The 16,410-nt window shown below is 35.8% G+C and overlaps 1 protein-coding gene across 7 annotated transcripts in view; it reads left to right on the top strand.

Annotated features, from left to right (window-relative positions):
- how (protein held out wings) overlaps positions 1 to 16,410 on the top strand; it is a 39,957-nt gene that overhangs the window by 13,797 nt on the left and 9,750 nt on the right. For 3 of the 7 annotated variants that reach the window (XM_066291140.1, XM_066291139.1, XM_066291141.1), the window contains exons 2-6: positions 11,994 to 12,127; positions 12,829 to 12,945; positions 13,695 to 13,835; positions 14,182 to 14,284; positions 15,077 to 15,323. In XM_066291140.1, coding sequence (XP_066147237.1) covers positions 11,994 to 12,127; positions 12,829 to 12,945; positions 13,695 to 13,835; positions 14,182 to 14,284; positions 15,077 to 15,323 — 742 coding nt within the window. The remainder of the gene's footprint in view (positions 1 to 11,993; positions 12,128 to 12,828; positions 12,946 to 13,694; positions 13,836 to 14,181; positions 14,285 to 15,076; positions 15,324 to 16,410) is intronic. The other 4 variants (XM_066291142.1, XM_066291144.1, XM_066291145.1 and 1 more) reach the window with 2 other exon arrangements.

Raw genomic sequence — 16,410 nt, forward strand, 5'->3', positions numbered from 1 at the left:
AAGGAACAAAATTTGGTTATTCGTTCCAAACGAGAACTTACTCAAATCTGTATTTGCAAGTCTAAAACCTGTTCCTACAGGATTAAGGATTATTAAGAAACTTGAACCAACTAAAGTTTATATCATACAGGACATTGCGTTAAAACCGATTCAGTTTCTTCAATTTGATCTCTCCTCGGTTTCAAGATCTCCGTACTCCGACACGAAATTGTGACACTCTGCATAATGAAATCTCCAGCTGACCACAATACTCATCACCACAGACTTGTATATCAAAGACTTTTTTTAGAAACCTCAAGCAGACTTTGATCTCTTTCAAGTGTGAGCAACACTGTGAGAAAGTCGGATATGTAACACATTGATTTAAAAATTAATAGCAAGGAGGGCTTAACAGGAAAAGGAAGTTTTAAATAGCGTTGCTTGCATACTAAATATTTCTCTTACGCCATTAAAAGCTTATCACTTGAGCTTATTGACAATGCAAAAATAATTTGAGGATATAACCGACGAAGTACAGACTTGGGTGCGGTTTATCAGCCCCGGGTTGATGGTCAGCAAACACTGAGGTCTTTAATATTGAGGTCTTGCCGCAATAATTGTAAATTAAACGGTCAATTAAATACTTGTTAAATTACTGCTCATCTAAGGCAACTAATTTACCAAAGCCAATAAAATTTATATCAAGCCATTGGTGCTTTATGGATTTCAATTAATTTCTAGCTCACGTAATTAGATAACAGACATTTTCAGAAGTAATCAAATACTTTTCAGCTCGCTTCCAACTCCAGCTGATGACAGGAGGATTATATCAATAAACTGTTTGACTTTGCTTATCGGTTTATTGGCGCCACTGATTATTTACGTAAAACCCATTTAGTACCTAGAGAAAATCCCCCCTGAGAAATTTCCTTTAGATTTTTTTTCAACTTTTTGATTTATATTTATTGGTGGGTGACGGAGCGCATTATTTCGAGCTCTTGAAGTTTTGCCAATACGTGTGAGTAAGCCACTATACACCTGAAATTAAACAGGTAAATATGTATAACGTATTAATAGCTATAAAAAAGGTTGGCGAAAAGAACATTGTACTGTCTACAAATGTCGCCGATTTCACCGCTAATGCAAGACCAAGATAATTCAAATACCGTGAATGTAATGATAAATGCAAGTATCGCAATGTATTTCGTTTGATATATCCTTTGGAGGAATGTAGACATTTAAATAAATAAATACGGCATATTAATGGCGTTTTCGTTCTAATTTCTACAACATTAGGCCTCGGAATGTTTTAGTTACAAATTAATATGTCCACCGTATACGTGCATATTTAAAATCGTTCCTTGAAAATTTACGTTGTTTACAAAATTTCCAATAGCACCGAAAATAACCTCCGAAAAGAAAATGTGGCTCCTCAGCGTGTCGTAAAACAATCCCACTTTCAATATTAAAGGGTTATATTTTTACACCCAATCCAAAGATCATGGAAATATGCGTTCCTATAGGATGTTGCACCCAAAATACTTTTAAAAATAGATATTCTACTGAAGTGGAACTATGATGCAGTAAGGTTTTTCACCTATCGGAATATTTTTTTCTCCATTCAAAGTTCGGTTCAATATTGATTCTTGGTAGCCTTTGAGATTGTTTATGCAAAATTAAAAACGAATAAGATTCTCTGTTTGTTTTCCCACATTTGTAAGCTACTTCAACCGTTCGCCCATAAGCACACATTAACAGCGGCACTTCTTAAAGGCCAAGACAAATATTGTTTTAATTCCTCTTAACGCTATTTTCCTATAAATTATTGCAGCCGCAAAGCCAAACCAACTAACAGATTTAATAAAGCGAAGGATAAGGTTATCGAACCATTAAGGATTTAACCAGATATTTTTTCATCAAATCGAGCTCTCAAACGAGCCATCTTTTGATTAGGATTAATCTTAGGATGCATGAATTAAGCAATACTTTGCCTTTCTTAGATAAAACTGCATCGAATGCCACTGCACAAAACGACTACGATACGAACAAACAAATTAAATGGACATGTCCAAGTTGTGCCATACACGTTTTTTGTTTGCCAAACGTTGTGTGTTATATACCTAAATCAGCATTCGATAGTAACAGAAGGACGTAAACCAACGTTCAATTGCCATCTTAGGATGTGTCCGTAGATAGTTTTTGATGGTAAAAGTTTAGTGCACGGCAAGACTATAGTCGTCGTCATGAGACTAGGAGTCGATTTGTAATTCCGTAGCAGTAAGGCGTAAAACGTAAAAAGTAGTAGTGAGGAAGTTATTTTATAGATTTCATTAAAAAAAAGATCGACGCGCATGTCCAATTTAATGCCACTATTCACCCGTGTTGCCAGATTTACGATAAGCATTCCCTTTTCATTCGACTTGTTGAACGAACATTTTCGTTCAATTTCCAACGAAATTTGCCTTTGCCGTTTTGCGTCGAAGTAAATTATTCCATTATTGGTATTAAATTGTATTGCATCGATCAACGAATGAATATTGACGATGCGATTGTTGTAACGAAAGCTTTAGTATGTTGTTTGTTACTAACGAAACAGAGTGCATACCAACTGGCAACAGTATGAACAGCTGTTCAACATGTATCCGAAGGAAGATAAGAAATGAAGTAATCCATCTCTTACGGCTTTACGTCTAACTGTCGCGTAAGACTTATAAACTTTAACTTCGGATTTTAAAAACAAACCCAATTTAATTTTAACTTTTTCATTCTTCTACTGCTCACCTTTTCTTCTTACTTTACATTGTCATGGAACTACTTGGGTAAACCATAATCGGCCTTAAGAACAGCAGTAAATGAGAATGAGTAGATATAGTAATAATACAGTAACTGAGTCTAGACAATTCAACAATACCGAGCGAGATAAAATCTGTTAGAATTAAGCAAACGTCATGATCACAAAGCAAATTGCCGGTAGACGTAATCATCTAATTTTTCACGTATTAAGTGGGTTTTCTCAAGTAAAAATATCTAATGGTAGTAATAAAGGGGGACACATTATTTTAATGCCAATTTAACAGCTAGACTTTCTAGCAATAACAGTAGTAGCGCGGGGGGAGGGCGAAGCCTTGCAAACATTTAGGGAACCATCTCATTCCTGAATCCACCCTTTCTCTCACTCCATGTGAGCCCCTCTGCAATGTGATATCTCGACAAGACGATAGCTGTTGAATGATGGTTTGTCTCGTTCGAGAAATATGTTCAGGCACTGATTCTTCCTAATAAATAATGGATTTCTATTAGTGTATATATATGAAAAGACTGATGAAATAAGCAATGAAGACAATTCATATTTTTAAGGCCGGAGAAAACTTTGTAATTCATTGCCATATGGCACAATTAAATTTTTTCAGAAAAATTTGCACACGTTCTCTAAATTGCAACATTGCGCGTGCACCGCGCTACAATTCCAGTGGCGCTGTTGGTTGAGTTTCGCGTTATGTGATCATTTGGTAAAGTTGCACGGTTGCCACTGTGAACAAGTGTCGTTTATACTTAGGATAAATCGGTTTGGCTGCCTGTTTATTCATAAAAAGTTATTGTTCATTGTACGCCATGTGGCAATCGATCCATTAGAACCTCAAAATGCCTTATACCGAGTATTATTTCGTAGTTCTGCAGTTTTATTATCCCGAACAATGTTCTTGAGAATTAACATTGCTTTTTCCTCGATATCCAAATTTATATTTGTTCCTTCTAGAAAATTCCATTTCAATTTGCCGAAGGGTAACGATTGTTATTCCTTCGCTCAAATAAGGGTCCCATAGGACCGATGCGTATTACGTCGAGAGATTTTCAGACAATTGTATGTAAAACTATCTCCTCTGTTTTCGCTGGAATTAATTTGTTCCGCTTCTCCGTCAATTCTCTTCTCAAAAGCCAAAGAAACTCTAAATCGATTTAATTAACCCGTTTTCCAAGACCGTTTCCGCTTTGCTCACTTCAGCAACATCAAAAACAACTGATGATTTATTTTCGAAATTACATAGTCGCCCCATAAATTTTCTGGCAGAGGCGTACTATAGGTGTCTTCAGTGACTTAATAAATATTGTCTTGCTCCACTTGGACATTTTATTGATATCACTCAGTGTTATTAAATGGTTAATTTAATAAATCCAAAGGAATAAAAAGAGAAACCGCGAGGTGGAGAAACTTGATGGGTCTTTCTCTCTTTAATCACACAAGCCGGTTTCAAGTACTTAGGCGTTTATAATATGTTAGCCATCCATATTTATACGAAATTCCATGACGAATGGTAAAGAATGAAATTCTCATGCGTTCTTTGAATAACACCCACACGTAAAAAATCACCTACGATTCGAAGTAACCAACAAGATTGAAGGGAAATAAGCGTGACCAATAGCAAATTAGCCGCAAATTTCAAACAATATTCTTAAGAGTTTTTGAAATAAAGGATTTTTGAAAACCGTATTGAATTTCGCTATTGGATTATTTGCATGCGTTTCACATGATAACTTCATTTTGTGTAATATCGATGATATATTCGCCATAATATTTACTTATGATCCGTGGAAACTGTCAAGAGAAATATTTTATTACTGGAATATGCGAAAACTCCCTAGCCAACATCAATATCCAATACTCTTTTTATTATTTAATTCCAAAGGTGATTAAATGGAAACTAATTAATAATGCCGAATGGACAAAGCCACAAATAATGGTGTAACGAGCTACGTTTAGTCGACCATTTTTTAACGTTGATTTATCAGTGCTATAAGACTTTATAAATATCACGATCCTAACGTGTAATTACTGAAGTAACTAATTCTTTTCTTTTTTTTCATTTCAGGTTAGTTGCACCTTCATTGATCTTACAATATGAGAACGATTGGTAACACGTAGTAAGTACCTCAGAATAACGTTAAAAGGCTTTGGAACTTTCAAATTTTTCCTGTTGTGCCGGGGGACACACATCGTACTAAAATTGGCAAAATCTCATATTTTCCAAATTAGCAGTCCATTTTATTGTTTCCGCAATTACGTAGCGAGGGGTAATAGTAATTACCTACTTTGCTGGCCATTTGAAAAGCCGGAGCGTCTGCGCTGTAAGAGATTTAATTAGCATAAATTAAAATTATGCCTCAATTATGCGACAGGTGCAATGATGGACGCCAATAAACACTATATATTTTCGAAATGTTCCAGTTTGTCATTGAAAAGCTCTTGCAACTACGGTTTTAATTATTCTTATCAATTCTATCAGAACGCCAACTAATAGTATCAAAACTCTCTAAATATAGCCGTAGCCAATTAAGACTGAGATATATTATACGTACCCAATAAAAAGTAGTCGTACTTGCATGGAATATTTAATCCGAGGCTTAAATAGGAAGCATGAGAAACAGATCCCGGGAAAAAACCGCGTTGCTATCTACAGAAGAGAAAACCATCATTACGGTGACCTGACGTATTGATAATTTTGCGATAAATTATGATGACAGCATGGCAAGGATTCTACAACGAGTTTATCCTGTATAATCGTTATGATTTTATCTTCAACAAGACCTGATAGAAATCGCATGTCTTGAGGTATTTGGAATGTGCCCTCCAACGCGCACCGATAATAATTCGTCATCTACATTGCATCGAATTCCCCTATTTTCTGTTGATTGATAATTTTTGAACTTCCATTGTCTTTATAGACCTTTTCTATGGAACGTTTCAAACAAGGTTGCCTCTCCTCGTTATCAAGCGAAATTGCTTCACAGAATTGTCATCCAAAAATCATCGTTAACAAGCAAAGTCGAAAGAGGAAGGTGGCCAAAACTCTGCGGCTAAGTCCTTCGAGGCTCGTTTCACTTCCGAATTACTACTTTTCGCTCCACGTCGCCTCCCTTCTCGATAAAATTGCTCTCCCCTTCTCATTCTATGAAGGAGTCTCCTCCTTCACTTAGAAGTCGCAAGTTTCTCCAAAAGAAGAAAAACAATTTTGCCTAAGACATGTCGATTTATTGCACAGTCCTAGGAGCGTAGCTGAGGATTTCTCGCTATCATCACTGTGTGTGCAAAGCGGAATGCCCTCCATTCCCAGGAGGTACCTAGGTCTGTTTAGTATACAATGACCCGTGGGGACTCGAGAAAGTCACCAATGTGCATTGCCAACTCTTCATTTATAGCCATGATGCCTTGGGTGTATCCGGGTCGCGCAAGTTATGGTAGACGATGTCTAAATCTCACTGACCATATCCAGTTTACGTTTGTGCTTCGCCGTATCCAGCGTCTGGGAGACGTTTCGGGTGTCTACGCGAAAATTCAATCTTCTTTCTAACTTCTTAATATATTGCAATAGAAAAAAAATCTAACAAAAAGTACTTGAAAGTTCACGTAGTTTTTTAAGACAGTCAGCGGTTTTATACAAGGTGTTTAATAAACGTGTTCCAATTCAATATTGAATTTTTTGAACAATAAAGAATTACTTTTTTTACATATTTAAATTCTGCGTTTTATTACGCATTCAACGATATATATATGTCACACCTCAAATCTTATAATTTTTTTAAATATTTACAAAAATATACTCCCGTGCAACATAGTTCGATAGCGATATTCTACAAATATATATTTTGTTTAGCTTTGAAAACAATATAGCTCATGCAGTCAGTAGTAGTCATTCGTTTTGTGATTGTTATGCATTGTCTCAAATTTAAACTCAATAGTTTATTTTGTTTACAATCACTATTTTCCATTGGAAAATGGTATGTACTGAAGAAGAAAAATATCAAATTTTGTCAATTTATTTAAAATGTGAGCAAAATGTTTCGAAAGGTATTTTTTATTTTTCTTATTTTCTAAACCCAAGCTATTTACTTTGCAGCTCAAAAAGAGTATAATTAATATTACAAATTAAAATTAAATAAATTATTGTATTACTACAGTCCCAATAAGGCAGAATAAACTTAATCCTTTGTTGTTGTTATTATTTTACAAGTAATGTTCAAAGTTCATTCACCATGTTCAACACATAATCGGTATTTTTTTTTTCAAATTTTGTATAAGCATTTTGTTATTATATCTCTTCGATTGATGTGATTTATTATATTTGTGACTCTTCTTTTCATAGCAACTAATGTATTATCCAGTTCACTACCATATATTTCGTTTTTGAGACATCCCCATAAAAAAGTGTCCAACGGGGTGAGGTCGGGACTATTTGGAGGCCATGAAATTGTCCCGTTCCTTCCTACCAATTCGTGATATTTCCAATTTAGGAAATCGCGCACGAGAAATGTGCTGTGTTGCGGCCCGCCATCTTGTTACAAAAACATTTCATAACGCTCATGAAGGAGTAAATGTTCAATGAAATCAACAATGTCTTTATTTAAATACCCATAATACCATTGAACCGTCAAAGTGCCATTGAAAATAATTGATCCAATAATTTTATTGTTGATAATACCACACCGCTTATGATAATTTGTTCTGCTTTGAACTTTTACTCATTTTATTAAAATTGGATTGCGTCTGGACCAAGTGCGCACATTTTGTTTCTTAAACACTCCAGCAGTGGAAAATATTGCCTCATCTCTCCATAAATATTTTTAAAAGAAATTTGGATTATCTCTTAAACGATTTAACATACAATTAGAAAAATTTAATCCGTTCTGAATGTGAATATCTGTCAATTTTTGCACAGCTGAAAAATCGTAAGCTTTCATTTGGTTCTTTTTTAAAACCTTGTGTAGTAGTCCTCTAGATAGATTCATTTGCAATCTTCCAATGTACAAAGGTGCAATAGGATTTTGTCTATGATTGTTTAGAATTCTCTGATCCCTTCTCCTTGCATTAATTGGCACAATTCTTTTTTGGTTTTTAAAAAATTTTGTTTCTTGCATTTTCATTTCAAATTTTTTAAATGTTTTCCTGCTTAACGTATTCCTTTTAGGATATGCAAGAGCATACTCCCGTTGGGCTGAAAAGTAAATATTTTTTTTGGTTTAGAAAACAAGAAAAATAAAAAATACCTTTTGAAGCATTTTTCTCATATTTTAAGTAAATCGAAGAAATTTGGCGTCTTTCTTCTTTAGTATTTTCCACTTTTCGTAGGTAATCAAGATATACAGCCTGTCCGGTTTTCGTTGGACAGCGGCTGTATCTCGGTAAGTAGAGCAAGTAGCAACTTCGGACAAAAAAATTATTACTAATGTGACTATGGGAAATCTCTGGAAAATATTTTCAGCTTCGTGAAATCGCCGTAAGGGGGCGTAGTAGGGACGGTAGTTCCTTAAAATCGACAAATCTATACTAAGTCACTAGTTAAGTAACACATTTTAATTTACTATCAATAAGATTACATCATTCTAAAACTTTTTTGTTCGACATTTAATTTCATAACTTACATAATAAAAGTGGGAGAAACCGATGAATCATTTTAAGTTGAAACTATCATATCTATGTTTCTAATTATCCGATTTCAGTGATTCTGTACTTCATTGTGAGGGAATTATAAGCCCGAAAGGCGCATTTCAATTCAGTTATATATCAATAAGTCAAAAACGAAAAAGAATATTGAAATGCGCCTTTCGGGAAAAGTGTAGTTTTTTTAAAGCTTTACAAGATGGGCTTATGAAAATGGTATAGTTCCATTTGGTTTATTAAAGAAAAATGGAGAAAACCGCTATTACCTGAAAGAATGCCCTCTAGCGATTTTGTTCTGGACTATGGATTTTTGGTCAATGTGGATATTAAATTGGCTTATAATTCCCCCACAATGAAGTACAGAATCACTGAAATCGGATAATTAGAAACAGAGATGTGATAGTTTCAACTTAAAATTATTCATCGGCTTCCCCCACTTTTATTATGTGAGTTATGAAATTATGTGTCGAACGAAAAAGTTTCAGAATGATGTAATCTTATTGATAGTAAATTAAAATGTTTTACTTAACTAGTGACTTAGTTTGGATTTGTCGATTTTGAGGAACCACCGTCCCTACTAGGCCCCCTTACGGCGATTTCACGAAGCTGAAAATATTTTCCAGAGATTTCTCATAGTCACATTAGTAATAATTTTTTTGTTCGAAGTTGCTACTTACTCTACTTACCGAGATACAGTCGCTGTCCAACGAAAACCGGACAGGCTGTATATGTGCAAAATATCGCTATCGAACTATGTTGCACAGGAGTGAATTTTTGTAAATTATCAAAAAAATTCTAACAATTGAATTGTGTGAATATGTGTTGTTGAATTCATAATAAAACGCAGAATTTAAATATGTAAAAGAAGTAATGCTTAATTGTTCAAAAAATACAATATTGAGTTGGCGCACGTTTATTAAACATCCTGTATAAACATGTTGACTACCTTGAAAAACTACAACAACTTTCAATTTCTTTTTGTTTAAATTTTTTTTTCTATTTCGACACATTAAAAAGTCAAAGAGAGGGGTGGGACTTTTCGCATAGACACCCAGCACATTTTGCTAATTCCTAGGCATCGCTCAAGTTCGTGTTTAAAAGATTTATCGAAGCGAATTGCATGAAGAAGGGTTAAAAATATCTCAAAAAGATAAGTTTATCATTTTCATAAGTTTCTACCTGATTGGCGTGGCGCCAATGTCCTTACAAATGCAAAATATCATCGTGTCTTCTAAAACTGGATCTTCAGCTCGGGCTTAATTCAAGATACAGTTTCTTGCAGCCTGATTGTAACTGAACACATCGAACTATTATTACATTATTACAAACATAGCCGCAGGAAAGGAAAGTCATGTATGTCGAGCCTTAAATGCAGATTTCAGAGTTTCGACCCGTTTTACGCACATTGCACTACTTCCTGCAAACTGTTTGTTGTGTTATCTATCTCGGGCCGGGGCTTTATAACATAAGCCGGAAAATCGCTTTACTCTTTTTTCCCTCCCGTTTGGTTTCGTGGCTTACACCAACCATATGGAGTTCGACCAACAACAGTAACAAAGTCTCATTTAAACCGGCGGTCATTGGGCTACAAACATGCCTGTTTTAAATATCAAGATCGGTTCTTATAACCCTTCTGCTAAAGCAATTCCAATAAACAAACCGACGATAAATAATTTGAGGCACTTGTGATTAAGCTACCAGAAGGAAGCGCGAGCACCATAAATATAGAGACGTCTGTCTTTCTTCGTTAATGTGCGGATCGGCGTGCAACGGAAAAAGATGCACTTATGCCGTGCTAACAAAAACCAGATTTGAGAAGAATCCCAGGTCTGGACTTAAATGTTTGAACAGTGGCCAGCCAAGATTGTGAGGTCACTGTACAGAAATATTCTATTAGGTTTACTGTACCTAACTCGTTTACAGTTTCTTTATTCACTTAAAGTGGAAATGCTTTTAAGGACTGTTTTATAACCCTTTAGATAATTGAAACTGTAAAACATTCTCTCTAATTTTAAAAACTTCTCAAAAAATACGTTGAGTTACATCAGAGACGCTGATTCACTTTGGTTTGGTTCCTATGTAAACTTTGGTGATTATCAAACAGCTTTTTTTAACAGTTCCCTTAAGCTGCGTTCAGACTTCTGACCCTCGACTGAGATATCCAGGCCCGATCTGAAATCGAAATTAATCGATTTCGGCAGAAAACTGCACTTTAATAACTTATAAATTTCGCCCAAGGACAGTCTCAACTCTTAAGGACCCAAGGATATCCGTCATTTTTGCTTTTTTTTTTATAATGGAAGAACCTTAAAGCTTTGAGGGCCAATTGGCTGAGAAATGTACACACGCTAATTTTATATTTACCCATTCCCGAGATATTTTGACACTGATTTTCGTGTTATATTATTACGTAGCATCAGAAAAGTTCTTCACCTGAACTCGTTAATATTGGTATTACGTAACAATGTATTCGTACATTTACTGTGTGTACCGTACGATCTGGAAGGTAATCAGGGTACGACTTTACCATACTACATGGCATTCTTCTTAGTACTCTCTCGAGGAGGGGATATTTGATTGCTGATGTATATCAATAAAGCATTCAATGCAAATTCGTGTTGTTACCGTTGATTAAATAAGTATATCAGTACTTCTTACTGCAGGTACAGTTTTAAAGTACAGGTGACGTCATGCTTGGCCGTACTACCTATATGCATCAATCATTCTTGTTTACCAATAAAGACATATACAAGTTCCTAATTGTTTCAAATCTCACATAAACAATCAATTAATTAATATTCAGTAATTTATTGCCGCATTTAATTAAGTAAACCCAGAAACAATCGACGCTACTGTAGGTCGACCGAACAGTACCAACGGCGCCGCGTAAATATCTCTCGTCACCCATTGCACGAGGAAGTGGGTGTCGAGATTGACCATCTGGACGGGCAACTTCCCTTATATCGGCCATATCTAAAACCCTGAGATTTTGCCCAAAGGTGTAATTGAATTTTTTCCGCTGCGTATAGGCCGATGGTTCCTAATGGTCGATCTAGTTTGGAAAATACTAGTTAATGCGAGACAAACAAGAACAGATGGGACAATGAGGTCAATGGGTCGGTTCGCTGTTGTCGTGGAGAAAAGTTTATGTTATTGGTTATTGTGTGGCGATGGGCATGCAGCCACGTAATATTTCGTATATTGTTGAATTCGATAATCGTGTGAGGAATTTTCCTCCCGGTTTGGAGTTAACCGAGCTTTATAGGTTCTTACAAGATGCTGTCAATCAACGATTAAAGTTAAGGAGCTTTGCTGTCATTCAACTTAGGCACAAATCCTATTAAAGTCTATAAGCAAATATCTTAAAAGTACCTTCGTTACCCATCTTTTTAATCGTAAGTTGAAACTAATTATCTAAAGCTTAAAGACATTTTTAATATTTACTGAAGTAACTTATATTCATCATTTTCAGGTAAACCGTTTCTCACATTTGGCATGCGATACAGAATTATGTAACCGATTCCTTGATAGTATGCATGCCCTAAACAGAGGGTTAATTGGATTTATGTTTTTGTTTCAGAAATTGCGAAAGTTAGAGCCAGTCTGTTTCAAATAAACGGAGTGAAGAAAGAGCCCTTAGTGCTGCCAGAACCTGAAGGCCAAGTGACCACCCTTACCGAAAAAGTCTACGTTCCCGTAAAAGAGCATCCAGATGTAAGTTTTTGATATATCGGAACTGGTTGTGCATTTGTAACGGGAGCTATTTTCCTATTTCCGTAGAAAATGTTTTTGGTAAAGTTATCAGGACATTGGTAAATTGGCCCTTAGGCACTGTTTTTCTTGCCTCCTGTCCTCAGCAAGATATTTTACATGGGAATTGTGAAATTGACCAACACCCTGCTCAGGCGTTGCCATGTTTATGAAATTATCTTGGGAAACAACAACCCAAATGTCCATTAACCTCGTTCGAATGAAACATCGCTTCTATTTTTCTGCAACCAATTTATTTATTGTTTTTAGTTCCTTTTTACAATTTTGTGTTCCGGTCACACGAACGAGCAATGGATCTTGAACTGCCCAGACACAGATCCGCCATTGTTTAACGTTTTTCCACTTCAAACGCACATAAATTCATAGAAGAATACGCCATAAATAACACATTTAAGGCAAAAGTCGTTTAGGAATAAATAAGTTTTCTTTTTGCAACAATGCAGCAATGTCAATGCAAGAACATATTGCATGGGTACCACAGGTGATAATTAACATTTTTTATTTCCAACTTTACCACCTGAGAATTCGAATTTTTCAAATTGTTTCCCACATCTTTGTGCAATCGTACGGTTTTCGCTTTTTCGTATATTTTAAGACTTTTTAAGACTTAACCGTGACGTAATTAAATTCTTTCTCACTTTCAGTTCAACTTCGTGGGAAGGATCCTGGGCCCTCGAGGCATGACGGCTAAACAATTAGAACAAGAAACCGGCTGTAAAATCATGGTGCGGGGGAAGGGCAGTATGAGGGATAAAAAGAAGGTGTGTAACCACTTAATTCGTCTCGAATTCTCAATTTGGACGTACCCGACATATGTGGTTAGACTTCAGACGCCAATTCCTTTGTTTTCTTCCTAATTGATTATTCTATTTACATAAACGTTCTGCTCCAACGCTGAGCGTAGGTCTTGAGCTGTTGAACATACCTGTCTAATGATGTATGATTAAAAATGTACACTAAAAAATATTCGGGGGAAGTTCAAATAGAAGTAATAGACGGAAATAGCTTCAGGAAAACTCAGTCGGCCAATAAATATGACACCACTCATTACTTGCCGGACCTTAAAAGCTTTGGAGAAATATTCCGAAAGAGTAAAATGCTGTTTTGAGTTTTTCCCTATTTTGTTCTTGGATATGGGCCAAGTTGCACCTACAGACTTAAGCCAAATTCTAGAATTTGAAAGTTTCTTGCTCCGAAATCGAAAATTAAAGGGAAATTTATAAGGCCAGAAAGTATCAGTTTCACACCTCTAAAGAATTTAATTTTAGATCCTGGATGCAGGTACTAAATTAAGTTGAACATATTGACACACTGGAGGCATTTTTATTGAGGAAATATTTGTCGCCGGTGTTTACAAAATGAAGCGACGAAATTAAGTTCGGCTCGGGACGTTGAGCCCAATTTATTGTTTGATGTTGATGAATATCTCCTAGAAAATTTCATTAGTTGATACCTGTTGTAAGTTTGCTAACGCCGACGTTATTTTGGGTCTTGTTTTTCACTGATACAGGAGGATCAAAACAGAGGCAAGCCGAATTGGGAGCACTTGTCCGACGAGTTGCACGTCCTTCTCACTGTAGAAGACACAGAAAACCGGGCACAAGTAAAGTTGGCCAGAGCAGTAGAAGAAGTGAAAAAGTTACTCGTGCCAGTAAGTGAGCTGTTTGTTTAAAAAAAACCTCGATTTTACCTCAATTTTACGATCACCTACATCCTAAATTTAGTAACAAAACAGCTATAAAAGAAACCCAGATTCCGAAAGTTATTTAAACATTCCTGGTGTTATTAGCCATATATTTTCATGACTGTATTCTAAATCGTTTCGTACTACAGCCGACGTATGTTGGCTTATGCGCAGTGAATAACAATGTCGGCCATTTTCAAATATCATTACCGTTTCTCAGAAAATTTTCAAACTCCAGCTAAAATATGAAATTGAGGTTTAAGATACAGCAAGAGAAGTTGTAACATTGTAACACACTTACTTTGTATTCTAGCAAGCCGAAGGAGAAGATGAATTAAAGAAGAGGCAATTAATGGAATTGGCAATAATTAACGGAACATACAGAGATTCGAGTTCAAAGGCCGCCTCAGCCACAGGTATTCATTTATATGCTATATAGCTTAATTCACTAATATTGCTTTAATTTGATTTTCAATCGTAGCAAAGACCATTCGTAGATCTTAATTAGCAAAATAGCGCGATTCCAGCGATTCCGATTCGCACGATTTGAAAATGACGCATTTTGAAGAACCTTTATAATAATAGTATGAATAAAAATAGTAGGAAGAGCATGTCATCTTTACGTCATTCGAACGTGGAATCACTCGATTTGCATATCAAGAATCTAGGGCTGCCTTGAATCCTGACTGCTTTTCGTCCGACAGTTTGATTTGATAAGCAGCTGTTATTTGATCTTTAGAAAATTGGAGACGAAAAGTTTCGGCTTTACGGCGTAGTACCAAAATACGCTTTGCCACTTTAAGTCAGCGCTACAGCGAAATACAACACTGCAGTAGAACGCTGCTGTCTCCCGTATGCGCTCAGTATTCCTGCAAACAAATATCGCGATTAAACAAACGGGACAAACATGTGTTAACATGATTTTCTTAATTAGAAGGTAGAAATTTTATAAACTAAGATGTTTGTCCCGTTTGATGTGTCCAGCAATTTATATCAAAAAGCAAAAAAAAATACTACAAAAGCGAACATAGCCTGTTCAGTATTGTATTTTTGATTTCAAATCAGTTTTAGGTATAAATTTTACATTTCTTGAGAATTTGCATACAAATTATCCGACGGATGGTTTTTGTCACCACGTGCTCTTTTCAATTCTGTTTAACATTCCACATATGTTTCATTTGGCTTGATACTAACAATAACCATAACAGATCTCTGGCTAAATCCGAGTTCAGTCACCACTGATGTAGACCTCTCGACTCTTGCAGCGGCGGACGAAGAGTGGCGGCGTGTAGCCGCCGCCGCCGTTGAAACCCAGAGGCTCCTGTCGCCCGCCATTCCTGGATTGGGGACGCCCCTTAGGGCACAAGCTCCCTTAGGGGCCCCCTTAATACTCAGCCCCCGCATGTCGGTGCCCACGACGGCGGCCAGCATATTAAATGGGTCTGCGCCACCTGGGTAAGAAACTTGCCACTTTTTTAGCGTTTTTTTAGAGGTTGTTTGAAGGAACTAGTTCAATAAAAAAATTTGAATGGTTTGCGTGAAGGAATGTAAGGTGGTGCACTGCTTTCGTGGCCTATATCTATATTGTTCGGTTTCTAGGCACGAAGGTAGAAAAATCATCAAAAAAATATGTATTTCAGGTATAAAATAATTCCTGGATGCCGAGAAATCGATCTTAAGACAATTCTTTGGAGAATCTGTGAGGAGTGGATCTAAAAATTCTCGGTCACAGAGAGCAATCTCTCATAAGTTATTTAGATTTAAATAAGTTTGAAAAAATCATTTAGAAAAAGCGAAATCTTAATCTCTAAAAGCTCAAGTAAAACAATTTTAAAACAAACAATTTATTAAACTATGTATTCTTAGGATCGTGGAGAAATCTTTGATATAGGCCCCAATTTAATGTTCTTAATATTGTAAAAATAATATTGAAAGGGTCTTTCAATATTCAAGTTTTGAATAGTTCCATGTATCAATGTAGGTAACTTTACCTACAATGTCTCGAAGAGATTTCATTTGCGTTTTTTATTGAACTTTTCCTACAAAGTGTCCCTAATTTTGGAAATTAAAAAATAAGAATTAGATTTTTAGATTAGAACGGAAATTCAGACATGCAGGGTGTTTTATGGTGTTTTTTGCTTTATTTTTGAGGTATGAAGGGCATATTTTTAGGGCATCTATGTTAATTCCAATTGACAATATATATATTTATAGTAATTTAAAAATGAAAAACACTTTTTGACTTTAATAAGTCTGAGCTTAAAGTCAGAGCCAAGATTTAAATTATTCCACCTTTTTAGTGATAATTGTCACTGTTTTGTCGCTCTTATAATAGCCATCTCAAAACACAAGAATATACGTATATCCTGAGATGGTTAATTGAAAGTTAACCCCGTATTATGCGACTACGAAAAATCAAACGATCCCAAATCGTGAATGAACTTCTCAGATCCCTGAATAAATACAGAATGGAGAAATGAGCCACCCGTCGATAAAAAAAAAATAGCCCAACCGCACTGTTAATGTATCACGCACTTTTTTT

This window comes from Euwallacea fornicatus, chromosome 16 (assembly GCF_040115645.1).
Source record: "Euwallacea fornicatus isolate EFF26 chromosome 16, ASM4011564v1, whole genome shotgun sequence".
Lineage (NCBI taxonomy): Eukaryota > Metazoa > Arthropoda > Insecta > Coleoptera > Curculionidae > Euwallacea > Euwallacea fornicatus.